Source organism: Vicugna pacos, chromosome 29 (genome assembly GCF_048564905.1).
Source record: "Vicugna pacos chromosome 29, VicPac4, whole genome shotgun sequence".
Classification (NCBI taxonomy): domain Eukaryota; kingdom Metazoa; phylum Chordata; class Mammalia; order Artiodactyla; family Camelidae; genus Vicugna; species Vicugna pacos.
In genome coordinates, this window is record NC_133015.1 from 17,869,508 (window position 1) to 17,897,013 (window position 27,506).

At 37.7% G+C, this 27,506-nt stretch overlaps 1 protein-coding gene across 1 annotated transcript; it reads left to right on the forward strand.

The window, feature by feature from the left end:
• The first annotated feature begins 956 nt into the window (after positions 1-956).
• ARMC1 (armadillo repeat containing 1) lies at positions 957-27,506 on the forward strand. Its single transcript, XM_006204688.4, has 7 exons — positions 957-1,148; positions 4,511-4,731; positions 9,811-9,902; positions 19,924-20,113; positions 24,311-24,427; positions 24,514-24,588; positions 25,342-27,506. Exons 2-7 carry the CDS (start codon positions 4,549-4,551, stop codon positions 25,531-25,533), a joined length of 849 nt encoding a protein of 282 aa, XP_006204750.1. The 5' UTR covers positions 957-1,148; positions 4,511-4,548; the 3' UTR covers positions 25,534-27,506.

Consider the following 27,506-nt stretch of genomic DNA (forward strand, 5'->3'; position numbering starts at 1 on the left):
AAAGAAATTTGAACATAAGTAAAATCGTTGGTTTGTAAATTCACTTTCAGATGAATCAAAGTACTGGAGACATTAGCACAGAATACAGCTCGGGACACTTATTCTCACTCACAGTCTTTCCCCATTAGAGGCCTCTCAAATTCCTTCTGATTTTAATAGATGAGCTACGTAGCGGAATCAAACTGTGGAAGAAAATCTGGAATCTATCCAGAGAGGTTATTTAATACAATAGAAGCGTATTCTCAGACTGTCCTGTGGGATTTAGATTACACTTATATTTAGACAAATATTAAAAAAAATCTAAAAGAAAACAAAAACTTAAGTGACTGTCGTCGATAAAACAACTATTTAAACACTTACTTTGATGAACTAAGCAGACGATATTTTTACAATACTTCTTCACGAACTGGAGAATATTCTCTCTAGTCGTCTGTTTCCTTTACAAGAAGGAAAAAAAAAATCGTTCCAAAAAGAAGTTTTTATTTAAAACAAAAAACTACTTTGCGACCTTCGCGCTGCTTGGAAGACAGTGCTAATGTTCTTAGTAAAATCGCAAAAAAAAATTTTTTTTTTAAGGTTCTCACTGAAGCGAATACTACGAAACTACTCTATTGGAACTGAAAGAGCTGCTAGAGAAGAGTTCAATTCGAATTTCTGAACGTAGGAGTGGAAGCGCCCCTCCAGCGCGGGAAAGCTGGGAATTGTAGTCCGGGAAGCGTCTCAGCTGGAATCAAGTTCCACTGCTCAGCGCTTAATGGACGGAGAGTCGTTTGGGCCAATTCAGTTTTCCTGGGTTCTCATTGGGCCTTCTGGTTCAATACTTCGGGCATCTCCCTTGGTCACCAATGAACGCTTTAGTCTAAGAAGGCCTTCGCGGATTGGATGTCTTTTCCTCGCTTTGGAATGGTACCAGCCAATGGGAGGGCACAACCGGCGGATGCGCCTGGGTCACGGGGGAGAGTCCGTAGAGTCTTTCCCCGCCAGCGCCCTCGTTCTCTGGCTCTTAGAGGCAGTATGGTCGTTTACCGTCGCTGAGCCCGCGGCTCCGAACGGAGGGACCTGCTCCGTGCCTCCAGGATCCCTCTACCTCGTTCGTTGGTGTGGCCTTGATGCTGCGGCAGGCTCTGGACTCCTAAAGCGCTAGAGCGGTATGTAGGGTCCCGGGGCGGCAGACAAAGCGGTGGAGCCGGGAAGGCCGCAGAAGGCGGCCCCGGCACCCAGTCGGCGAGTCGGCCTGAGCAGGGGCGCTCTGCCTGTCTTCTCAGGACCCAGCAGTGCTTCCCCTCCGGCGTTTTAAAGCGCCTTGCTCCCCTGTGTCCTGTGAAAATGTTCGCTTTGTTCATTTACCCCCTATCTTCTCTACTTCCGATTTTTACGAACCCTGGAATTACTGATGGCTGTCATCTCCCTTCTTCATCTCTCCAGGTTGTTCTTTGTTAACTATTAGTTTTGTGCACCTGCGTGTCTATTAAGAGCAGGACATGGTTGTGTTTGGCTTCATTCAGGCGAGGCCAATGTTCACGTCTCTGTATTTTAAAAACTGTTCTTGGCGTTCTTGCATGTAGCACCTCCTTTCGTGGTAGTGAACTGATGTCTGAGGGTAGTGCAGAGTGTACCCCAACACCTGGCCGAATAGGAGTCCCCACTGTCTCAGGTATTGTTCTTGTTTGACAGTTGCTGGTACTCTTAACACCATCTCAAGTTTTTATTTTCTTTGATCCTGACAACCCCTCAGGATTGTTATGAGACGAAACTGAGGCTCAAAGGAGGTAACCCAACTTCTCAAAGAGTTACAGTTAGTTGCTAGTAAAGGGAAAGCCAGGTCTGGTGTCAATGCTTAACGTTACTTTTTAAAACTCGCTTAACTGGGTGTGAACTTAGGTTTTGAGTGTGTAATTTCTGCGGCTCTGTGTATTTGTTATATTTAATTCTGCATGTAAGAGCTAAATAATTCTTTAAGTTGAGTGGTAAATCTTGGCTGAAAGCACATCTTTCAGGCAGCTGCCTAATTATACAGGTGCCTCACATCAGCGAACTCCTAGCTTCCCAAAGTGGTTCCCTGACTAGCGGCATAGATAGACCTCACCTGGGAGCTTGTTGGCAGTGCAGACTCTCAGGCCTCACCTGGCCTGCTGGCTTTTTTTTTTTTTTTTTTTTTTTTTTTTTTTATAAATAAGATCCCTTAGGTGACCAGAGTTCTTGTTAGAGTTTGGGGTGCGTTCATGGTCTTATAATGATTTATTTGTCCACATTAAGCTAAATAAAAGAGAAATTAAAAGGTATACCTTACGTTATTCTCTACTTTTTCCTGGCGGATCCTAATTTGAGCCTGCTCCTAGTCAGTGGACTGGTAAGGTTGGAAGTTTTAACTCTTGCCTTTGGTTCACCTCAAAGAAGCAGGAAAGACCATAACTTTTCAGACTCATTCCTACTAAGTTTTCTAAGTACTCCTTAGATGAGAATGGAGCTCTCCAGGTCCAAGGCCAGTATTGTGTGCAAAAGACTATCATCTATGATATTTAGTTCTTAAATGCGACTCTATTCTTGGGCCTTTGGGCCAGTGATTGGTTCTGCAGATTCCACTTTTGGATAGGGTTTGTGCTGGTGATAGCACATAAAAAGCTCATGAGTAAGCTGGTTTGTAAACAGGGATATTGAGGATGTTGTACCTAAGAGGCAACTTGCCCCCAAACCCTTTAATCTTCTCTCTGTGCAGTCTATTGCTTTTTTTTTAAATCCTTTTTTAAGTTGCCTAAGTAACTGTTTTCGTTTTGAGAAACTTCCATGCCAAATACTATCCATTAATACATGTAAAAGGCTTAGTGTACTTGGCACATTGTAAATGCTCAGTAACAGTTGTAAGTTACATGGAGTCAAACATCAATGGAAAATAGTAAGATTATTCAAGAAATGGTATTGATATAACTTATAAGCAATTAAAAACCACTGCATAGGATCTTAACTCACAACACCTGTGGAAAAAAACCCAGATAAAATACTTGAAAATTTTTGAATTTTCAAGCAAATGCGAACTAAAGGACTCAGAGAAAACAAGGCTTTAACACGATAGTATTTGGCAGGTAATATCCATTTGATAGCTGCTATGATTCGTCCCATTTTATAGATGAAGAAACTAAGACCAAGAGTTTAAGTTATCTGCCTAAAATCACATTTGCCAAGTGGTGGAGCCTGGGTTTGTCTCACTGAGAGCCTGCTTTCTTAAACTAATGTATAAACGACTTTCCTGGGAGAAGTATCTCTCAGCTACTGCCCCACCACCCACCACCCACCACCCACCACCACCACTACCACCACCACCACTACCACTGCTTTACTCTCTGTATCTTTGTGTATTTCAGTACATGGGGAAGCCATTTCTGCTTGCTTTCCCCCACCCCTCCAATAACTTGAATAGCCTTTCTAGAGTTACAGAATAATTGTGTTCCCAGCCCTCCTCCCCCAGTTAGCATTGTTTCTGTAATTAGTGTTAAACTAACTCATTAATTTGATGAGAGTATTTATACCTTTACATTCTTCTGAGAAGAAATATAGTGTGTAGTTTGGTTAATGGAGTTACTGTTTTTAACTTTATGCCTATATGAGGATTGTTCCTAGATATTTTGTATTTTGGTTTTTGTATATGTTTATCGTGTTACATTTTCTAAAATATCTTGCTTTTATGGGAAAAGAGTGTGCTGAATTTAAAAGGAAGATATGGGAAGTGTAAAGACTGCTGACCAGTTTAGGAGATAGTAAATAAGGTTTTAGCCCAGTTCTATACTAACTACCTTTTGTCACCTGGGGCAAGTTACTTAACTTCTCTGTGACTGTTTGCTTAGCTGCCAGATGAATTCCTCACCTCAGGTTCTGTTTCATTCTTCTGAGAGTGACACACTCTGGGGGACAGGTGTGCTTAGATTCCATTCAGATTCACCCTGATCTCCCAGACTTCACTGGCCTGAGGCACAGGGCAAGATACCCTTCTTGGCTTCTTTGTTCATGACCTTCTTTGACTCCCTCCTTTTTCTAAGGGGATTTTATCTTTTGTAAACCCAGTAGTCTGGGTTTTGTTCACTGAAGAATAAGAAAAAAGCTGTCTGCTAGCCATTTTCTCTGAGGCACTTGTCTTAGGCTCCAGAAATGTTCTAGCGGAAAGGAGCATTGGCAGCGTTGCAGGTTGAGAAGTGTAGCAAAGGTTATAAGCTTAAACTGTAAAGCTCTTGTTTATTGTGACTTTAGTGTTAAAATATGTACTGCTAAAAAGAAACTTGTTGGAATAATGAAGATGGCATATGTTCTTTAAACACTGTGCACACATAAATAACTTTTTTTTAAAAGTCAGCTTCTTATGTTCATTTTACTTTTCTCAAACTGGAATTGCCAATTCTTAAGTTTCTGTGTGATTTAGATTCATCTGTTTTTTCCTGAAGGTGTTATAATTCTGATTATTTAACAAATGCCGTAACATACCTCAGCAGCTTAGAACTAATTTTACAAAACCTTTCTACAGAATTTAAGAAGCTTTTGTTCATGTGTGTGGCATAGAAGATGAATTCCTCTTCCTCCACCATGAATGAAGAACCTGATGCGCTCTCGGTGGTGAACCAGCTGCGGGATCTGGCAGCAGATCCATTAAATCGAAGAGCCATCGTCCAGGATCAGGGATGTCTGCCCGGCCTTATTTTATTTATGGACCATCCCAACCCCCCTGTTGTCCACTCAGCTTTGCTGGTAAGTTGCCTTTAGGAACCTCAGTCTTGGTGTTATAATTTTGCAGTAAAGGAGAATTTGAAAAAGTATTAGATGACATGGTAAAAAGTTAAAAGTAACTGTAGAGGAAATAATGACAAGTTTGGATGTATTTTTGTATGTGCAAACATATATGTATGTGTAGAGTCCTTTTATACAAGTGGTAGCACACTGTATTTTTATTTTTTGACACAAATCATAGGATACCATGTGTGTGGAATGTTCTGCAACTTCCTTTTTTCACTTAAGAAGAAATCTTAAGTGTTAAATCATAACAGTACAGAAAAACACTCACATTAAAGAGGCACTTATTGTTTTGTTTTGTAACAGCTTTATTCAGATGTAAATCATGTACCATATAATTTACCTAAAGTATGCAATTCCGTGGATTTTCGTATGTTTACAGAGTCGTGCAACCATCACCACAGTCAGTTCTAGAACACTTCCATCACCTCAGCAAGAAACTGCTCTTTCCCTATTTCTCCTCAGTCCCCACCCGCCTTCCCTAAGCAGCCATGACTTTCTGTCTCTTTATATTTGCCTATGCCAGCAAAAGTGCCTATAGATCTTTAATAAATAAAATCATATAATACGTGGTCTTTGTGACTTTTTTCACTGAGCATAATGCTTTCAAGGTTCATCCACACGGTAGCTGCAAGGTACTGCATTCCCCTTTATGGGTGAATGACAGTCCATTGCATGGCTGTGCCGTATTCTGTCTATCCATTCATCAGTAGATGGGCATGGCACTCGTTTTAATATAAGACGGAAAGGAAAAGGTGAGGAAAAGAGAACATATACAGGATCATAACTAATGCAGAAGGAACTACCATATTGTGGGAAATGAGGGGACTAGAGAAAGATGTTAAAGAATAATACCAGACAGTCAGGCAAATCCAGAAAGTGATCATTTCTGGAGGACAAATAATCCAGGTCTGTGAACAATAAATTTCATTAAAAAAAAAAAAAAGCAGTTGAGGTGTAGGAGAGTAGCAGTAACTGTTATAGACTAAGAGAGACTTAAGAGACATATCAAACCAGGTGTAATATGTGGAACTGATTTGAATCCTGATTTGAACAAATCAACCGAAAATACATTTGTAGATAGCTTGAAATAAATATAGACAGGACAGTAGATATTAAAAAACCATAATTGCTTTTGCATAGTATTCTAATAGTATTATCATTAAGTTAACTAGAAAGACCCATTAATTTCTTAGGGATGTGCTGAAGTATTTACAAATGGAATTATACGTCCTCTTGAGATTTGCTATAAGTGCTCCAGCGTGGTTAGCGGCAGGGGAGATGGATGAAGCGAGATTGCCAACAATTACCGAATTGTTGAAGCTGAATGGTGGGTACATGGGGTGACCACACACTTTGTATACTTTGTGTCTTCTAAAATTTTCATAACGGAGTTTAAATGAAAATTAATGTAACAGAAAATTTAAAACTCGTCCTTTACTTAAGGACCCATGATCATTTCCCATTTAGTCTAATTTCACAAGTACATACAGAAAAATAATACAGGCTTTTTTTCCCTTTTTGAAAATCAAACTACATAATGCAGATTTCCTATGTTACCTTCACAGAATGAAGTCTGATAGGCAGAACTGACACTGATGTGAGTGACTGGTAGTAACAAATGGGAGAATTTGCATGGCCCCTAGTTTGGGTCCTACTTCAGTGAGAATTGCAACAAGGATAAGAAGAAAGAAACCTTTTCGTTTTTTAATTTTTTAGCAGTTGCTCTAGGTTTAACTTGTCACAGTCTACTTTTAAGTAAATCACATGCTTCACATATAATGTAAGAATCATACAGCGTTATATTTCCATATCCTCCCATCCTTTGTGCTATTTTTTGTCATACGTTTTACTTCTGTGTATGTTAAAAATCTACAGTATTTTTTTGTTCTAAACCATTATCTTTTAAAAGATTAAAATTTTAAAAATCAAGTGTACTTTATATTTACTGTCACATTTACCTTTTCTGGTGTTCTTCACTTCTTAGCACAGATTCATGTTTCTAATGGTGTCTTTTATTTTCTGCCTGAAGAACTTGAACGCTTTTCTGTAATGCCGGTTTGCTGGTGGCTTTTTTGCCCGGTGCGTTCCAAAGTGTTGTTTCGCCGTCTGGCTCAGATTATTTCTAGTAAGACCGGTGGTTCTTATCTTTGTTCCTCTCGATGTAACATTTAAGCCTTTTTCCTGCTGTTTTTGTGACTTAATCACTGGTCTTCAGCAAGGGATTGTTATGTGCTTGATATTAATGGCTTTCTTTATGCTGTGTTTTTGTTTGTTCTTGTTTTGCTTGGAATTTATTGGATCTTGGACCTGTAGTTTTCATCACTTTAGGGAAACTGTCATGCATTATTTTTTCAACGTTTTTTCCCTCATTCGCACTCCTCTCCTGAGACTCCAGTTATGTGTGTGTTAGGCTCATGTTGTCCCACAGGTCACTATTGCACTGTTCCTTTTTTTTTTTCTTTAAGGTTTTTTTTCCCCTCCTTCTCAATTCTGAATTTTGAGTAGTTTCTGTTGCTACATTTTAAAGTTCATTGATCTTCTTTTCTGTAGTATCTAATCTGCTGTTAATCCTCCCCAGTGTGCTTTTCATTTTAGACATTATGTTTTTATTCTCTAGAAGTTACATTTGGGTCTTTTTAATGTCTTTCATTTCTTCCCCGCCTCCATGTTATGTTTTCCTACTCGTCCTTGAACATGTGGAATGTACTTATAATAGCTGTTTTTGTGTTCTTGTTTTCTAATTTCACCTCTGTCATGTCTAGGTCTATTTCTATTGACCTTTTTCCCTCCTGATTATGGGTCATATTTTCCTGCTGCTTTTCATGCCTGGCTACTTTTAATCAGATGCCAGACAGATTTTGGGGTTTGGGTTTGGATTTTTTGGTATCCTTACAAGTATTCTTCAGCCTGTTCTTGCTTGTAGGTAGGTTACTTGGGATTGGTTTGATTTTTTCAAGACTTGCATTTAGGCTTTGTAGAGTGACTCCAAAGCAGCCTGTGTTCTGTGATATCACCACTACTAAGGGGATGCTCTGCTGGGGATTCACCCTGATTCCTTCTGCACTGTGAGATCTTTTCACTTCTGGCTGGGGAGACACAAACGATCCCTTGCTGTGCAGATCCCTCCTCTGTTACTCTGCTCCGCAAATTCTAGCTGCCTGGGGTGTTTTCTGACACTAGCCAGTTCTCTGATCCTCTGTGAACACCAGCTGGGTGTCCAGCAATTCAATTCTGACACTAACCACTCAGAATTAAGTATCAAATTCCCCAGGTTTAAGGCCCAGTCCCACAAGACTGTCTTCACTTCAAAGGCTAGTTGCAAGTATCAGGTCACCTGTATTTCTAACTAAGCAGCTATAAATTGGGTGATCCATCTGACTCCCCCTCAGTTTGATAATTTACTAGGGTGGCTTCAGAACTCAGGAAGCCACTTTTGCATTTACCAGTTTGTTTGTTTGTTTTTCTTACAAAGGATACAAATGAACAGGTAGGTACATAGGGCAAGATCTAGAAGGGTCCTGAGTACAGGAACTTCTATCCCTGTGGAGTTGGGGTGTGCCACCCTCTGGCACATGAATGTATTCATCAAGTCAGAAACTGTATCTCCTTGTTGAATTTTTACAGAACTCTGTCTCCAGCGCCTCTACCCCCAGGTCAGTGGGTGGGGCTGAAAGTTCCCACCCTCTGGTCATTTGGTCTTTCTAGTGACTAGTCCCTTCCTGAGGCTATCTAGGGGCCCTAACCTAACTCACTTATTTGACATAAACTCATCCAAGGGCGATCCAAAGAACCGCCTTGTAGAGAACAAAAGAAGCTCCTATCAGAAAATTCCAAAAGTTTTAAGAGCTCTGAGCCAGGACCTGGACAAAAACCAAATATGGACGTATTCTGTACCACCCTAACCTCCCCAACTCTGATCTCTGCCTCTCCGGCTCAGCAAGACCACTGGGCTTTGCTGGCTTCCCTCCCTGTGCTGCGGTCTGGAGCCGCCTCCAGAGCAGTGGGATGGGGCAGTTGTCAGGCCTGCCTCATCATTTCTCTTCTTCAGGGATTCCAGTCCAGCCTCTTGTCCAGCATGTTTAATAAATGTTGTCCTGTTTGTTAGTTTTTTATGGAGGGAAGGCAGTTCCCTTGGCAGTGAATCCTCTGTGAACTGAAGTAAAAATTAAGGTAGTGGTTATAGAAAGGATAGGAGATTGTAGTCAGAGACAGGTTGTTGAATTTGTGATTTCATGTAATGAGCTGGCACTTTGGGAATGTAGTATAGAGGACCAGTAGACAACATGAAGGTCAGTGGCCTGAGATGGTTCTGGGTGGTGTAATTCCCAGAGATATTCCCCTGCAAATCAGGTATGAATAGTCCTCAGTGAAGGATGAGAGCTCTGTCTCATGGAACAGAAGGTCTATGGAACAACTAATGAAATCCCTAAGAATCAGCATGTGAAGCAAATACTTGCAAAAATGTACATTAAATCTTAAGAGAAAAGCACCCTAGAAAAGTTAGATTCACAAAATAGAAATTTGTGAGAGTGAGTTCATCTTTTGCTTTTCAGTTAAAAAAAAAGATATTTTAAAGATAAATTGTAAAACTTTAAACTGTTAATTCCATAAGGTGGTAGTATATTTTGTCCCCTCAGCAGTTTATTTTAATTAATATGTAAAAAGCACCTAGGGAAATGGTGGCTATTGGGACTACTCCCTGAAATTAATAAATCAGGAATGCAGTTCCTCGTATCCTTGACAAGATGAAATGATGAAAATAGAATCAGAACAACCTAATTCTGACCTTGCAGATAAGTTAGGAACCTTCATTTCAAAGAGCAGATTCAGCTACTTCAGCTTGGATTATTTTTCTCCCCTAGAGGACTGATCTGATGGTCACACTTAAAGAAGAGTTTCTAAACACTTCAAAACCAAGTGATTCTAAAAACAAAAACCAATGTTTTACTCTTTTTCCTCCTGCAGTAAGTTAGTAGCAGGTATAATTTTGAATCATCTGGACATACGAGTTAACCTATATTGTTTTTGCTGTAGGCTCTTCGATACTTGGCAGAATGCCGTGCTAACAGAGAAAAGATGAAAGGAGAACTGGGTATGATGTTAAGCTTGCAAAATGTTATACAGAAGTAAGTACAATAGATGGTGTTTCCTAATGGAATAGAAAAATGGATCTTGTTAAGTGTTCACTGGTTAATACAAAATTTTGCTGAGATTTGTATTCTAATATAAAGTCATACTTTTGTGGGTTATTGTGTCCAGAAATATTCTGATGGTCAGTGTTCTGATTATTTTTTAATATTAATAATCATCCTTATGAAAGTGTTCTAAGTTTATTTTAAATGTTGATAAACAGTGTACTTATGAATAATATTTTTAAAAAGAAAAATCCTAACTTAAATGAAGTTTTGTTAAGTGTATGTGAATTGACTTGCTAGTCGAGCAACACATGTGACATTTGAAAATATGCAATATTATAGTGTAGTACAGAATTCTTCATTACTTCATCTCAGAATCTTAAAATCTTACTCAAAAGAACCTTGACCAGTATCATGACAAAAAAGAACTTTTGGTGATGTTTTCCTGAGCACCATCGAGAGGTGTCTTAAGAGATGTAGAGCTATTTAATTTGAATTTTAGCAAATGGGTGGTTTTTAATTATACCTTTCATTTTGCTAAGATTTGCCTATCTGTCATTTCATCCTGTTGTTTACAACTTTTTGATTTGGGTTTGACAGATAACAGTTTTATGGGTGAGAAAAATACAGAGAGGCCAGGTTTCTTGTCTGTAGTCCTTCAGCTGTGTCGCCTGTGGGGGTGTCGGGTATTGCCCCTTTCTTGGACCTTGCTGATTCCCTTGTAGAAGACTTGAAATGGAATATTAAGTGTTGTGATATTTCCGCTGTGTCTGGAAGCAAAAAAGCTAATGCTTTCTGAGGTTTTATCTTACTTTACTTTGTATCTTGATCTCAAACAAGACATGACTGCCTTTAAATCTATAATAAGTTAGCGTTTAATTTGATTTTTAAAACTTAGTTTCTTTGGCTTGAGTGCTCAGAAAAGTTCTGTAATTCACACTTTAAGGTAAATTGTATCAGTAGAGAATCATCTAAACTGACTTCCAAGGCAGAATATTATTTTCTTAGTGTTCTTGGCTTCTAGATAAATTTTGTTTTATTAACCTTATTTTTGAAAGATTACTTAAATATTTGTTCTCATTGAGTCAGCTACCTGATAAGGTAGTTTATGGTGCCTTGGTCTTTGATAATGACAAGCTAGAAACAAATAACAAAAGGTTGCCTGCCGTCATCGTGTTAATCGTTGCTTATGGTTTGAGGTGAATTCCATTAATAAAAATTTGGGTTCTGGTTATGACTTGAGACATATGATCTCTTTGACCCTCAGTTTCCTTATCTGTCAGCCTGCAGTAACATCTTCAAAGTGCTTGGGAATTCAATGGGGTAATAATGTGTAGAAATGCTCTGTAAATTCTAAAGTGTTGTACAAAATGAAAGGTTGCTTTATTCTTGTTCCTAGTGTGCTTTAATGCCATATAACTGAGTATTTTTAACTGCCATATTAGTTTTTTTTTGAAACACTGAAAGGTTTAAGCATAATATGGATAATAATAATAAATTAAACATAGTATTTTATTAATATGATGAACTTAAGATTGTGTATTCCTTTGACAGGTATGGTTATTGAAGCTGAAAATAGGTGGTAAAATTTTTTAAATGTAAGAAATAAGACGAAAAATTAACGTTGATATGTTTAAATATACTTCAAATCTGAACTTTAAAGATTTGGAGCGAGTTTTAGAGGTACTATAGGTTGAACCTATGAAACAGTTTCTTAGCTTGGTTGGCTAAGGTTGTGGTGTATATATATGTATCTGTGAGCGAGTGATACCTCTGCAGAATAGTAGGTAGACTACTTGTATCTTTGTAAGAGAAGTATTGTGTTATCTTGCAATAGCATCTGGAAAGGAGATCCTGAAATAGAGTTATAAATGGAAGAGGTTTATTGTGAGGTAAGGTCTGTATAGACAGGGGAATGAAGCAGGATTGGACCACCGTCTTTAGGCTACAGTGCAGATCTGGTAACTGGGTGGGGCTAGGAGAGTCTCAGATTACAGTACAAATAGGTAACCAGTTCAAGGGGGGAGCTCCAAAGCAAGGGTTACTTTGTAGATGAGACAGGCATTGGGCAGAAGTGGCCCGGCCCTAGTGCCCCCACTGCTCAGTCGTTGGCTGGGGTCTGCTGGGGAAGAGCCAGGCCTTGGAGTGAAGGACTGAATGGTGCAACAGATCTCAGAGCCACTACTGCTGGTGGCTGTGCTACTATACTTGCTGCAGCCGAAGGGCAAGTGTCTTTATTAGAGGGAGATAAGCAGTGTATCTCCGTGGCTGCATCTTTTTAATTCAAATAACGTATATTTTTAGGACAACGTGGCTATCATTACTGGTGCCTCCAGTAGTAAAAACAGTTGTACATTCATTGCATACTCCGTTATAGTTTGGTCCTATCACCCTCTCAAAAGTGAAGATAGGGTATAATTATTTTTATATACGTTTTTCAGCTCATTTGGCTATTAGAGATCTCAGATTTGAAGGTTGCCTTTCAAGCTTTTTAAAAAGTACCTCTGTTTACCAAAATAATCATCCTAGAAGTTTATCAGTGTATTTGAATGTTAGCAGGTTAATAAAACTGTGTTTGGCTTATAAACGTTAAGACAATGAAGTATTAGAGTCGGGTCTTGGTTCAGCATGTTTAACTTTGTGTTGTGAATGTCTCATGGCTTGGACATGATTTTCTTTTTTAGGAAATTGGATTGCTCTAGCATTTTTATTTTCTCCTCATGTACTTGTTTCTTTTGGGTACCTGTATTAAAAATCAAAATGAAAAGTTTTTATCATAGAGCAGGGTTTTCTATATGCATAATGGTTTTGACACTGTAAACATATATTCTTAAGATACTATTTTGTACTTTGACATCTGTGTTGCCAGATACAGATAACTGATTTACCACTATTCCAAATTAAGTAGTTTATGGACTAATAGTCATCTCATTCTTATACAGATCATCTTGGTGAGCCGTACGTAGCACAAGAGATCTGTTATATATCTTAATGGTTTTCAGTGATGTGGCTGCCCCATGGCAGTCGGGCAGTCACCGTGGGATTCAGATCATTTCTCTCTGTTTAGGAGTACTGAGTTAGGAAGAGACGTAGCTATGATTCTGTGGAACCGTGCAACTAAGGAGGAAGCAGAAGGATCTTCCTATACCCGGGAAAGCCCCACAGAACGAAGACAATCTGTGTGGAGGGACGCTGCTTTATTGATTAGAGTGATCTAAGGGGAGACCAAGAGGCAGAAGTAGGTAGGGAGAGTAGAGGTTATTCTCAACATGAGAAGCAGAGGGGAAAACAGGGAAGTTTCTGTGTACTAAAATATTTGCCCTTTATTCACCAAATTATGTTTTGTACAGAGTTTTGCTGAGATTTTAACATGTTATTCAGCAGCAGGTTTGACTTGGGTTTACATCAAATTGGTGCTCACAGATTGACAATTGGATTGACTTCAAAGTCACTGTTACTTTCAGTTCTTTAACTGTAGAGAGAAATTTAAGGTCTCTGTCACTCAAAATGAATCTGGTATTGTGTTCTAATTTTATTCTCTTCCATAAATAAACACTTGTCATTAGAGGTTAGAACCTTTTTACACGTAATTTTTAGTCCTGGATCCCTCTGCGAAGAGAATTTTCAAAATGTCAATTTAGGAGAACATTTAAATCAAGTTTAGGACATTTGTTAATTGGTATTTCAGAAGTAATACTTCTGATACAAGATGCAGTTCATAAAAGCACTTGTGAATATCTAACATGAAGTATGCTATAAATAAAAGCCACTTTAATAAAACGTGGCATCTCAACTTTAAAATATCTCATTTCATCTGAAGAACTTCCTAAAATTCTAGATTTTGAAATAGTGCCATAGTAATGGTGGTCTATTCTTGCTAAAATCTTCAGTGAAAGTGTGCTTCATTTCTTTATGCCTTTTTTGTGCTCCTTTTTTTTAAAAATATTTTAAAATCTTATTGTGGTTTATTTATAAAAATTAGAAAATATAAAAATCCATAATGCCATTTATCTTTTCATTTAAATATGTGCTTATATATACATATACTTAAACTTTAGATTGACATGACATCAGACTGTCGGAAAAGTGGTACAGACAGCATGATAGTACCTAGATACCTGTACCTGTAGTCCCCAAATGTTAACATTTTACTGTTTGTTTTAATATTTGAACTTTATCAGTATTTGCTTTATCATTCCCTCTCCACACGTGTTGTTTGGTACATATGTATTCATAACTTATATATAGGTATTGTGAATTATGTATTTTAGGTGTTAAAAAATGTCCTTTGTCATGTTTAATGTTCAGAGTTGGGACTGGAATTCTCCTTTGCTTGATGTCAGTATAGGTTGTTTCTATTTGGCCTACATTTGCCCATTCCTTTGTTTTTTTCCCCATTCCTTTATTCCTGAATCACTTTGTCTTAATTGTGTCTTGCTTTGTGAGTCAGGTTGAAAAACTGTCTTTTAATTGATGAGCTAGGTCCATTTATATTTACTGCTGTTACTGATATATTTCATCTTAACTCTTTTTTGTTACAGTTACTGGGTACATCATGTTACAGTAGTTTTGTTTCTCTGCATGCTGTTTTATTTTGAAAATTTCTTCTGATACTTAGATTTGTCTTAGTAGTTGCCTTTGTATTTATACTTTAAAAAAGGTTCTAAGTTGTCTGTTCTCTTATTTAAACTTTCACTATCTTGCTTATTTTAATGGTAATCTTCTTTTAAACTTTTTTGTTGAGTTATAGTCATTTTACAGTGTTGTGTCAAATTCCAGTGTAGAGCACAATTTTTCAGTTATGCATGAACATACATATATTCATTGTCACATTTTTTTTCGCTGTGAACTACCACAAGATCTTGTGTATGTTTCCCTGTGCTATACAGTATAATCTTGTTAATGGTAATCTTTTGACTCCCACCTATTATGTGTTCCGTGGTCACTGACTTTTTCTGCTTTCCTCTTCTCCCTTTTCCTTTCTTTTTTTAAGTTGCATTATGTCTACTTTGTCAGAACATTTATATATTCTTCCATTCTCTTTCCCACCTTTATTTTAAATTTAGATCTACAGTAAGATACATAAAATGCTTATCATTAGTCCTTTTGCTAAAGCTTTCCCAATCATTTCTTTGTTGGTTGAAGTTACTCAAGTAAGCTTCAAATACTCCTTGAGTTCTTTCATGTTTAAAACTCTTTTTCTATAATCTTGATACTTAAAGGACAACTGGACCATCCTGGTTCACCTTTTTGTTCTCTTGTGATTCTTGAAAATGCTGCTACATTTTGCCTTGATTTTTATGGGGGGTTTTTTGTACTTTTTTTTTTTTAGAACAGAGATTGGCAGATTTCTCTTATAGAATAAAAAGCCAAGTAGTAATTATTTTAGGCTTTACTGGGCTTATCATCTCTGTTGCAATACTCAGCTCTGCCCTTGTGGGTCAGAGCAGCCACAGATGATGTGTAAATGAATGGGCTTTTGCTCAAGGATCATAGTTTGCCTGCCTTGGACTTCATTGTTCCCTAAACAGAGCTGTTGACTTCCTTCTTGGAACCTTCCTCTAGGATTTTTTTTTTACATTAAAAGATAAGGGATGATTTTCTGGATTGCATAAATGTTACAAGAACATTTTTTTCTTAGTGAACAGCACAGAAGAAAAAATGGAAAACCAACTCCTAAGGGAAAAGTTGTGAAGTTCTTCAAAAGACCATAGCAAGTCTTCAACAATAAAATGGTATATTCATTGCTTCCATGAAGTATATGGAAGTCTTAATTGGCTTTTATGGGCAATATAAAATGTTATTAGCAGCATCTAGAATTAGAGTGAATTGGTGTTTATGACCAATAAGGAAATATATTCAAAATTAAAATTATTTTTGATATATAATAAAGATCAGAGTTCACCTTTAGTTGTATTTTATGAATAATATTTTGAACGTTTTCAGTCAATATACATAACTAATTAGAAAAAATGGTGAGGAATCAATATACTTCATTATTGAATAGTAAATTACTGAGAGTAAATTCCAATTACTTAGATGAAAGAGCTTTTCAAGATAGTCTTTTTTTCAGGTGTCAGATTTTAAAGACTGAACTAAATCCAGGACATTAATCAGCTCTTTCAATTTTCACTTGCCTAAGAAGATTAGAGCAATTAATACTTGTTTAATTATGCAGTCTTTCTTACATTTATGGCCAAATGTACCATGTAACTGTAGACTTTTTGTACTTAAATGTTTTGAATCACAGTATTTGAGCAGTAAGTTTCTTTTTTTTTTAATCTTGGGTTTTTCTTTTTGGTTTTAAAAGCATTTTTTAAAAATAAGGAAATCATTTATAATTTGTTGAACAGCAATTATGCAGAGATATTTGTGATACTTCATATAGTGCCCAGGTCAAGAAGAAACTTCGTTTTAATTCATTTTTGTTTAAACGCTTTTGCAAATTTCATTTTGCCTGAGACAGAATTTTACTTAGTTTTAAGAGACATCTGTGACTATAAGTAGAGGTATTCCCTTAACTGTTTCGTAGGAAGGGCAGCAATAAAATTAGTTCTATGAAGTATACTGGAAGAACATGCTTAGAATAATAGTGAGACTGTCATGTTGATTTGATTGTTTTATTCTTTTAGAATCTTTTGGTTTTAAGTAAATAAAGATTGAAAATCTTCCAGAAAGGAATTTATTAGTGTATGAAAATGAGGAAGCTTTGAAACTATGAAATAAAGGGAGTGAAAAATAGCGGTAGTGGGAGTATTTATTTTCTATAACCATTTTTGCCAGTTTGTGGTCTGTAATTGCTTTGTTTATCTAAGTAGATGTAGCCTTTGTGACTCCATAGATAAGGTATAGTTTTTGTTGTAAATCTGCAACTTTGTAATTGAAAGTTAGTGTGACTGGCCTCTGGAGCTACGCAAGTAAAATTGTTAACTGTGCTTGTATCACTTTTGCAGATTGTTCTTATGAGGAAATGACAGTTCCTCTCCTAAGTATGTTGCTACTAATATAGAAACTACCAGAACAGGTTTATGAGAGAATTAAGTCCAGAAGCCCTGAGGAATCCATCAGCTACACTGATTTTCTTCTGCCCTGGGAATCTGGGGAGAATAGCTCTATACCATCTAGCTTGTATGTCATCAGTCTAGCTCTGTACCATCTTGGGAGAATTACAGAAATGGTCACTCAGATGTTTTTTTTGTGGAGCTAATTTCTTTTGCAAGACCTCAGTCAGAAAGGGTGCTAAAGAAATGGTTTGTCAGAAGAGTAGGAGCAACAATCAATCAGGAAAAGGAAGGCTAGTTTAAGGAAGCTGACAGCAGAAGCAGTCTTCCTTTCTCCCTGAAACTCTGTCCAGTATGGTAGTCATTAGCCGCATGTGGCAGTTTAAGTTTAAACTAATTAAAATTATATTTAAAAACCAGTTCCTTTGAGTACGGGAAGTTATTCACTGGTAGAGTGCTTGCTTAGCAGATCCTGGGTTCAATCCTCAGTACCTTCATTAAAAAACAAACAAACAAATAAATAAATAAATAAACCTAATTACCTGCCCTCGCCCACCTCCAAAAAAACCAAAACCCGATTCCTCAGTCTCTTTAGCCATATTCCATGTGTTCAGTAGTCATGTGGCTGGTGGCTACATTTCTGTCATCTCTGGAAAGTTACATTGGACGGTACTGTTCTAAAACTTCATTGCCTAACTGCATAAAAGACAGTTTTTATAGTTTAGATTACTTTTATTTCATGGATTTTTTTTAAGTTTTAATGGAAGAATTTCTCAGTCAAAAAGTGTAGATATTTTTGTGTGTTTTTAATCACTATTAATTTTTTTTCAGATGATATCAATTGTACTCTTGCCAGCAGTTACCATTCAGTTGCATTTTTTCAAACATGGGATAGAATTGCTGCATTGCCATTCTCCTGTCCCCTCCAGTTCTAGATCAGTTTCCAAAAAAGATTTAAACTGTCTGTGTTCCTTGAGGTTGAGATAAGATGGATGGTTTGGGTGAGCACGTGATAAACTCACAAATGGATTTGGAAAAATTTTTAATTTGCATTTTTCCTGTGATACAGTCTGTAATTTTATACCAGATTCTCAAAGGGATTAGTAGTCCTATTTGGTTAAGAACTAGTCTTACAGTTCTTACTCTGCAGGACAGGAAGATAATAATATGATGTTACAGTCTTTTAATGACTTTTGTCGCTGCTGGTTGGTTAGGAAGCACATTAAAAAGTTCTGAAAGAGTGTGTGTTTTAAAAATTATTATGAGAAGGTCATTAGTTGCATCTCCTGTTACGTGTTGTGATCATTCTTTTATCTGATGCAGACATCTAAAAACAATACCCATGGTAGAGAAGGATAACAGACACTATTTTTTCCCTCTTAAATTCATGAATACCTCCTGCCAGTGTCCTCATGCTTCTTACAGCTTGTGGTTGGCTAGTGTTTAAAATATCTCAGAATTGCAGTGACCTTTTCAATAAACTATAATACAGCTCTCAGAAAAGTGCTGAGACATCTCCTAAAAAAACAGTTTTTTTGGTAGCTTCCTGCAAAGCCAAAATCGTTCAAAGTAATTGATCTCTGTCGTCAACAATAGCCCAGAAAAACACTCGGTATAGTAAATTGGGGATCCAGAATATTGCCATATTAGCACCCCTGGAATTGATGATCTGTAGAGCTAGAATGTGTACAGTTCGAATATCAGAAATTGAAGTATTTCTGCTCATTCATTAAACAAATGGATTGCCAAAAATTTTGTTACGGACAGAGAATACATCCCTATTCTTGAAGAGAAAGAAATAGAAGTTAAGATCCATAGTATAAGTGCAAGCGTAGTGCTTTAAATGCAGGGGAGGAGTGGGGTGTTGGGGTGCGGAGGCTTCATAGAGAAGACGGTGGTTGAGCTGAGCCTTCAAGGACATGGTCTAGGTGAAGCTCTTCTGACTGAGGGAAAGGCATTCATAAAAGGGCACAGTGAGCTGACGTTGGTAAAGCTTTTAAAGGCCTTGAATGTGTGCTAAAGGGTTTGGACTTAATTGAGCCCAGTTAGAGGTGAAATGAGGATTATTTTCTTATCGTTGTGTACTTTTGTCTCTGCTATTCAGCTGATAAGAACCATTAGATCTGTGCTGCCAGTTATGGTACCCACTTCCATGTGTGGCTGTTAATTAAAAGTAAATAAAATTCATTTCTTTAGTTGCACTTGCCACATTTCAAGTGCTCAGGAACCACGTGAGTGGACAGTGCAGAGACAGAGCATTTCTGTTGATGCCAGAAGTGCTGTCGGGCAGCCTGACAATAGATATTTACATGAGGAGCTACAGTAGGATTTAAAAGTTTAAAAAGGAAAACTTTTGTTTGAGTTGTGGTTTAATGATATATACATATTTTGTAAAAGGTATATAAAAAATGTGAATTGAGAAGATCAGTTTGAATTTACTAAGACATCCTTTTGTTGAAATAAGTAATATAAATGATTCTCTTCTAATTTGTTTTCTTTTGGATTTTTTAAAAATTTAATTTAATTTTTTAAACTTTTTTTTTTTTAATGGAGGCACTGGGGATTGAATCCAGGACCTTGTGCATGCTAAGCATGTGCTCTACCGCTGAGGTATACCCACCCACCTCCTTTTGGATTTTTATGTGTTGTATTTTCTTCAAGGTCAAATTGAGTGTTGAATGTTAGTATTAATCCGGGGACATGTTATATCCTGATCTTTTTAGTTGATTTCCTATTTAATTAATGATTTCTATTAAATGTGCTTTTATACCATTCTGGTGATGGATTTTGAATATTAATGAACCATAGGTTTAAAATGAAATTAGAAGATTTTATTATGCACTACATGATTTTCTACATTATTGATTATTCTGGGATTCACTGATACTTTTTTCAAACTGAACAAAGCATCAAAATGAAGAAAACAAAGTTTTTACAAAGTTGAGAAATAAAATTACAGATTCAGTAGAAGTGACAGGACTCATTTATTAACTTATATGTTTCCTTTCAAGGACTACAACTCCAGGAGAAACAAAACTGCTGGCCTCTGAAATCTATGACATTCTTCAGTCTTCTAACATGGCAGATGGTGATAGTTTCAATGAAATGAATTCACGTCGAAGGAAAGCTCAGTTTTTTCTGGGAACCACAAACAAACGTGCCAAAACAGTGGTTTTGCATATAGATGGTCTTGATGACACGGTAAGGCTTTTGTAAACACATGGTTCATAACATGGGGAGGAGAAACCACGTTAACTAGTTACTTCAGTGTCACCTGCTAACAGTCTTTAAGTCCCAGTATCAGTGTTTTATACTGATAAAGGGGGGCATCGTGTGCTAAAGAGGTCAGTCAATCAAAGGACATAACAATTTTAAATATTTATGCACCAATTATGGAACTTAAAAATGTATGCAGCAAAAACCGACAGAAACGCGAGGAGAAATAAATTCACAGAGCTGGAGATTTAAAGCGCACTCTCTCAATTAATAGAACAAGTATACAGAAAATCAGAAGGGATATAGAAGACTCAAATTACGCTTACAACCAGCCTAACCTAATTGATATTAATAGAATACTGCAGTCAGCAGCAAGATAATATTCATTCTTTTCATGTGCACATGAAACATTTACCAAGACGGAATATATTGTGGCCCATAAAACAACTCTTAATTGAAAAGAATTAGTACCATGCAGAGTATGTTCTCTGAGCACAGTGAACAGCAGATTAGGAGTAACAATCCCTCAAGTACTTTGGAAACAGAGTAACACATGTCTAAGTAATAGTCCATGTGTCAGTGAAGAAGTCAAAGGAAAAACTAGGAAACATTTTGAACTGAGTGAAAACGAAAATGTACTATCAGAATTTGTGGGAAGCAGCGAAGCAGTGTTCAGAGGGGAATTCATTAACACCAAATGCCTAAATGTTTTTACACAAAAGAAAGAGATCTCCATGACTTCAACCTCTACCTTCAGAAACTAGAAGAAGAGGAGCAAATTAAATCCAAAGAAGAGAAAAAACATAAAAAGCATAAATCAATGAAATGAAAAGCAGTAGAGACAAATCAATGAAATCTAAAGCTGACTTTTGACATGATCAATTAAAAAACCTCTAGCCAAATTGATCAAGAATACAAGAGAGAAGTCACAAATTATCAATATCAGAAATGAGAACATTTCTATAGATTTTTAATATAGATATTAAAAGGAAAATTAGTGACTGTTTTAAATTAGTTTATGCTAATAAATTTGATAATGTAGATGAAACAGGAAAATTTCTTGAAAGACACAAAAACTCACTCAAAAAGAAATGGAACCTGAATGAATAGCTCTATATCTATCAAAGAAATTGAATTTGTAGTTAAAAACCTTACCATAAAGACAATTTCTAGCTTAGATGCCTTCAAGGTGAATTCTACCAGATTTTTTTTTAAACTTTTTTTTTTATTGAGTTATAGTCATTTTACAGTGTTGTGTCAAATTCCAGTGTAAAGCACAGTTTTTTAGTTACATCTACCAAATGTTTAAGGAGACAGTAATGACACTTGTACCGTCTTTTAGAGTAGTACAGTGTAGTTTTTCTCGACTCATTCTACTTTGCTCTTAATATTAGGCCTCAGGGTTTAGGAGTCAGTAAATAGGGGTTGGGGAAACTTTTTGCATGCATGTTATCCGGACATTGCCAAATAACTCAACAGCTATCTTATTGAAACTGGGGCCACAAGGTCTGAAAAGTTTCTAGAAAGCAGGTTTTGGTAAATGTAAATTGATTGAGTGAAAGACATTAAGATACGTAAAATGTCACCAGTACCATCTGTTTAATGTTAATGAATAAGAATAATACAGTTCCTTTTTAAATCGAGCACAAAGCAAATAATAAAACCCAACAATGCACACACACAGAATACAGGCCGAAATGTCTTAAGAATGTAATTGCTTAAATCGGAGATAAAATATAAGCAAGTTAACTCTAAAACTGTACTGTAATACTAACATTTTTTGGTGGCATAGCCTGGCACATAGTGTATGCCAGGCACTATTTTAGGCACCAAGGATACAGCAGGGACCAAAATAAGCAAAAGCTCTCGTAAATCCTGTGTTTGACCTCATTAAGCTCACACAGTTGGAGGAGAGAGTCAATAAGCCAAGTTGTATGGTATATTAGAAGTGGTAAATTTTGTAGAGAAAAATAAAGGGAAGGTAACTAGAAACTGCTGAGGGGTGGGGTGGTAGGTTACAGTTTAAAACAGGAGGGTTCCGAAAAACCCTGGAGAAACTGACATTTCAGCAAAGACTTAGGAGAGTGAGCCAGTAGATACTGGAAGAGTACACGTTCTCTCCCTCTCCTCCTCCCCCTCTCCTCCCTCCTCCCTCCCTTTTCCTCTCTCCTTCTACCCACTCCACTCTCTTCTTTCCTAACGTTGGCAGGCAGTTAGCTTCACCCCTTCTACCTCCTGGCCCAGTTCCTAATTTGATTTACTTACGATTCTCACAACCTAATTGTCACCTTCCATTCCGATCCTTGGTGGCTTATGCTTGATCCTATTTGCTCTGTTGAAGATCTCAAGGTTACCAGGGAAGTAGCCTGTCCCTGAGATCAAATCTTCGAATTGAACTCCACCCCTGGCAGTTGTGTTAATTTGTGTCAAAATAAAGACAAATTAGCCTCATGAATCTGGTTTCTCGCTGTCACACATAGTTGGAATTTAGCGTCAGACTCTTTACTTGTGATAAACCAGGCAAGTTGCCTAACATTTGTTTTTTTTTCCTCACATTTAAAATAAAGCATCAGCTTAGACCAGTAGTGCCCTGACTTTCCGCATAGCTGTGCGTGCTCTGCAAACTTGTCTTCACTTTCAAGTTTACCGTGTGTGGAATATGTGGAAGAAATAAACGCCCACCCTTTTGGCATTCATTGCCTGAAGGGCTTTGCAGAAGGGGCAGTGCGCTACAGGAGCCGCCTGTGGGTCTGTGTGTGGCTACGCACCACTATCTTAGATCCTTGCTTGAGGAGTGCTGAAATGCAGAAGCGAAAGAGTGATTAAAGTAGGGAGATAAACAGAGATGTGAGTTGTTTTGAAGGATGTGGGAATAAGTTTGAAGACTGCCTTTATTCAACAGAAGAGGAGAATGAACCAGGTAATCTGAAGGCAGCGCTTCTTAGGCTGTGCTCCAGAGACTTGGGGTCATTTGCAGGTTCCTGTCCCCTCAAGTACCAAGACAGAGCTTGGTCTCAGTACAGAAACAGGAGACTTCAGAGGAGATGATTTGATGTATGGGCTGGAGGTGCAGGGAGGGCTGAAGAGAAACTGTAGGTACTTTTTAATCCATTTTCTTTTTGGATCTTGTGTTAGAGGTGACTGCTTGTTATCCACAAGTGGATGTGTTGTAGACAAATGAAAATAAAATCCTATGTATATAAAATCACGTTTAGAGATGCACGTCTGCTTCTACATGGTAGTGGTGGCTTAAGTGATAGGATAGTCTACTGAGGGATGAAGTAGAAAGAAAATCACTCAGTTGTAGCACTGGACCTTGGAGATAAAATGAGACGGAGATGAGCTACTCAGCGGTGTAAGTAGATGGCCAGGGCAGTGTGTTATTAACACACTGAAGGGTGTATGTTATGTTGTGTTGTCGGGGAAATGAGAACCAAAAAGAGGATATTGATGTCCCTTGAGAATGCGGTGGTAACCATGGACAATGCCATAAGTGAAGGACGCAATGATGTTTATAAATACCAAGTGCTCTAAAAAATAGTGACTCCGACACTGACCGCTCACAATTCTCACTTCAGTCTGTTGGAATTTGTCCCTGGAGACTTTTAAGCTAGAGCAGCGCCAGCAGATCTTTTCTTTAAAGGGCCAGTTAGTAAATAGAGGTTTTGCAGGCCATGTGGTCTCTGTTGCAACTAGTAACTCTGCTAGAGCATGAACTAGACTTAGATGGTATGTAAACAGATAGATGCAGGTGCTTGTTCAATAAAATTTTATTTACAAAAATAGCTGTTGGACCATAATTGACCCACCCTTGAGCTAGAGGACCCTCTGCTTTTCAGCTTCTTTTCTGTATTATTCTTCCTTTCTGTTTGATTGTAAAGATTTCAATCAACATTGACTCATTTACTTCTGATTAAAATGATTAAATATTAGTGACGAAGCTAGAAAAAAATCTAGCAGGAACTACTATTTTGTTGATCTTTTAAATTGTAATAAACTTGCCTAGGCGCAAGCCTTTCTGTCCCTTCAAATACGAGATTGTAGAATTCAGATAGGGACATTTGCTTCCCCTGGCCCCCTGCTCCATCCTTCCTCCCAGATACAATGATGGGTTCAGTGATGTTTGAATTGACCTTTATTGTTTCGCCAATTCTAATCACAGTTTTGCTTTTACTTTTTCAGTCTCGGCGAAATCTGTGTGAAGAGGCTTTGTTAAAAATTAAAGGCGTCATTAGCTTTACTTTTCAAATGGCCGTTCAAAGATGTGTGGTGCGAATCCGTTCAGATCTGAAGGCAGAGGTTGGTATTTTAAACGGCTGAGTACGCTTGCAGTTACAGGGAGACACGCCAGTGTTCAAAATTGTCTTCTCTTTATCCTGGCCTAGGCCTTGGCATCGGCGATAGCATCAACCAAGGTTATGAAGGCTCAGCAAGTCGTGAAAAGTGAAAGTGGAGAGGAGGTAAAAGCTTCCTTCAGTTTGCTTCACGCCTAGCTCTGACTACTGCTGCCGGCTGGCAGGTTGCTAGCGTTTCTAGACCTGTAGCTGCCTGTGTAGGAATGTGCCTGAGCGAGATTACCCTAAGGTTTCCTGATTAACAGTAAACGGTTTTAGAAATACAGAGAGCCCTCATGTGGATTTCAGAGTCTGTCCTTGCTCTTGGCGGAAGTGTCTTGCTGATTTTATATGGAAATAAAGGATATGTGGTTTCCTTGCCTCCATATCCTTTCTAACCTCAGTGTTGCCAATCCAGAAAGTAAAGACCCAACCCCACCATTGAGCAAGTGTGTAGAGTGAGAATCTTTGCCTCTTGCTACAGTTTCCACTAGCTTTGTGAGAGCCAAAAGGAATCTATGTGGCTTTAGCTCATTTGAGTTCCCATGGAAAGGAGGGGGTTCAGTGGCCCTTCGGGGCCCCCAACAGCCAGATGCTTTTGTCATTTTTAAATAGACAAAAGGTTTGAACATTTATTCCTGGAGCCCCTGGAGAAAAGCGTCAGAATTTCCCTGTGTAATTCCTCCGTTCTGTGCTTTGCATCCTGCTCAACAGTTGGGTCCGCCGTCATGTAAGGGGATACCTTTGAAAGGAATATAGCCTCGGAGAATAAATACGGTGACTAGGATGAGAAGTAAAATTGACTTTTAACTTAGGGCGTGTACCTGTTTATCAATTACGTTGACCTTGTCATAATTCTTAACATGTTCTGTGTATCAGATGCTGGTCCCATTCCAAGACACACCTGTGGAGGTAGAACAGAACACAGAGTTGCCCGACTACCTGCCTGAGGATGAGAGTCCCACGAAGGAGCAGGACAAAGCAGTGTCCCGGGTGGGCTCACACTCGGAGGGTGGAGCTAGCTGGCTGAGCACAGCTGCAAACTTTTTATCCAGATCATTTTACTGGTGACTTCAGTTTGGGGCTCAAGGACTGTGTGAACAAACAAGGGGCCAGTTTTCCATTGTTGTGGTGAACTGTCAAGTGCAATTTGCAATAAGTTATCATGAAAAGTTTCTAGACGACATGATTGAGTATGCTGCATTTCGCATTTTACTGGACATTTTATCCACTGAGTGGTAAAAAGGACAGAGGCTGCAGGTGGAGTTGCTTTGTTTATGAAGATATTTTGGCTTTGTTTTCCTTTGTTTAATTGCCTCACTTTTTAAAAAACATGGGTCCACTGTTAAACCAAACATACACATGTACAGCTTTACCTTTTATGTGACATGAAGCACGTGATTAGGGAAACTTGCTTTCTGAAGCCTTAGGACCTGTCTGAAGAGAAGTGGCTTTTTTTAGCTCAAGTTATGCATGAATTACTGAACATTGTTCTCTGCCTTTTTTCATGAAAGAGACTTGCTTTGGTACTCATCACTGAAAGTTGAAAGCATGTCTCTTCATTCCCCTTTTGTGCCTTTTTTATTTTGCCAACCATGTTTATAGAAGAGACGTTACAAATGATATTCTGTGAATTAAAGCATATTCATTTGAACATAATAGTCCCCTAAAAATACAACGCTACAAAAACTTGGCAATCTTACTTGTTACAATTTTAATAAGATCAACACAAAAATCAGTTGAGAAGGAAACATATACATCAGCAGGGTTACTGGAGACTATTTGGATGTGACCAAATGTGGTTCTAGTTGACTGCTCTTCAGTTGGGTTTACATCAGCTCTTGAGAGTTCTGTCCACCCAAATACTGGGAGTGACTGTATGTGGTCTTTAGGCCTTACTTTGATTACACACTATCCCCTGCTAGAAAAAAAAATAGTAAAGAACTGACAGACTTGAAAAAAGAAAACAACAGAATGCCTCTAATGCCACAGTGCTGTTCAGTAGAGTCTAACCTTAAAACGTGAATTGCTTGGCAGATGCCTATTCCTTGTATTGCCTTTTGTGAATCTATTACGAACATGTAGTCATATCAAATGAAAAGAAAAAAGGCTCAAATTATTGCTTATAAAGAAATAAAGCCAGCATTCGTCCACTTAATCTTGTTTCTCATGTTAACAGCCAGGAAAAAAAAAAAAAAAAGACTTCGGTGAAAGTAAGATAAATATAAATATATATACATATATATATATATTTTTGGTAGATAAGAGCTAATTACATATATGTAATGCTTTATTAAATTTCTGAAATATTTGGCAACTAAAAGTTTTCTTTTGGAACACCCAACTAAATCCAGGTAAATCTTAATGCTGATACGATGAAAAACTCATAGGAAAAAAATGAAGACTTCTTTTTCCTCAACGTGTAGAGCTGCTATTGTACTACTTGGACAATGTGAAGTGAGACTGGGACCCTGGAGGGTCTCCTTGCATTTCCATCACTTCTCTTTTAAAGAAAACTAAAAGATCTAGTGTCTCTGGAGAAAAACGATTGTAAAATACTCCACCAACGAGAGTCTTGAGTTCAAGAACATTGTGACCTTATGGAGGGAGGTGCGTTGAGGGTATTGAGAGCGATACTTTTTCATGTGTCTAGGCTCTGAGTTCAGGTGACACGCACAACTGAAAATATAAGCTTTCAGGGCATGTATTGCTTTAAGTGCATAATACAGCTTGCTGCCAGACCAGATGTGTTGAAAAAAAAAAAACAAAAAAACAAAACCACCTCCTTTCTATAGCCATGGAAACAAAGTTTACTGTTGTTTTAACAAGTTTGTATTTTATTTGGCCTCACCACACATCTGCTTATTTAAAAGACGACATCCCTTTGGTAGCGATGGTTCCGCACAAGTAGGTGTTACAGCTTGATGTCTGTGTGTTCTAATTCCCAGTATTCTTTGACTCCAGGTCTCATAGAGCAGTTAAGGCAACTGTAACAGCATTTTTTGAAGTATATTGTAAAATAATAAAAGATAACATAATTAAAA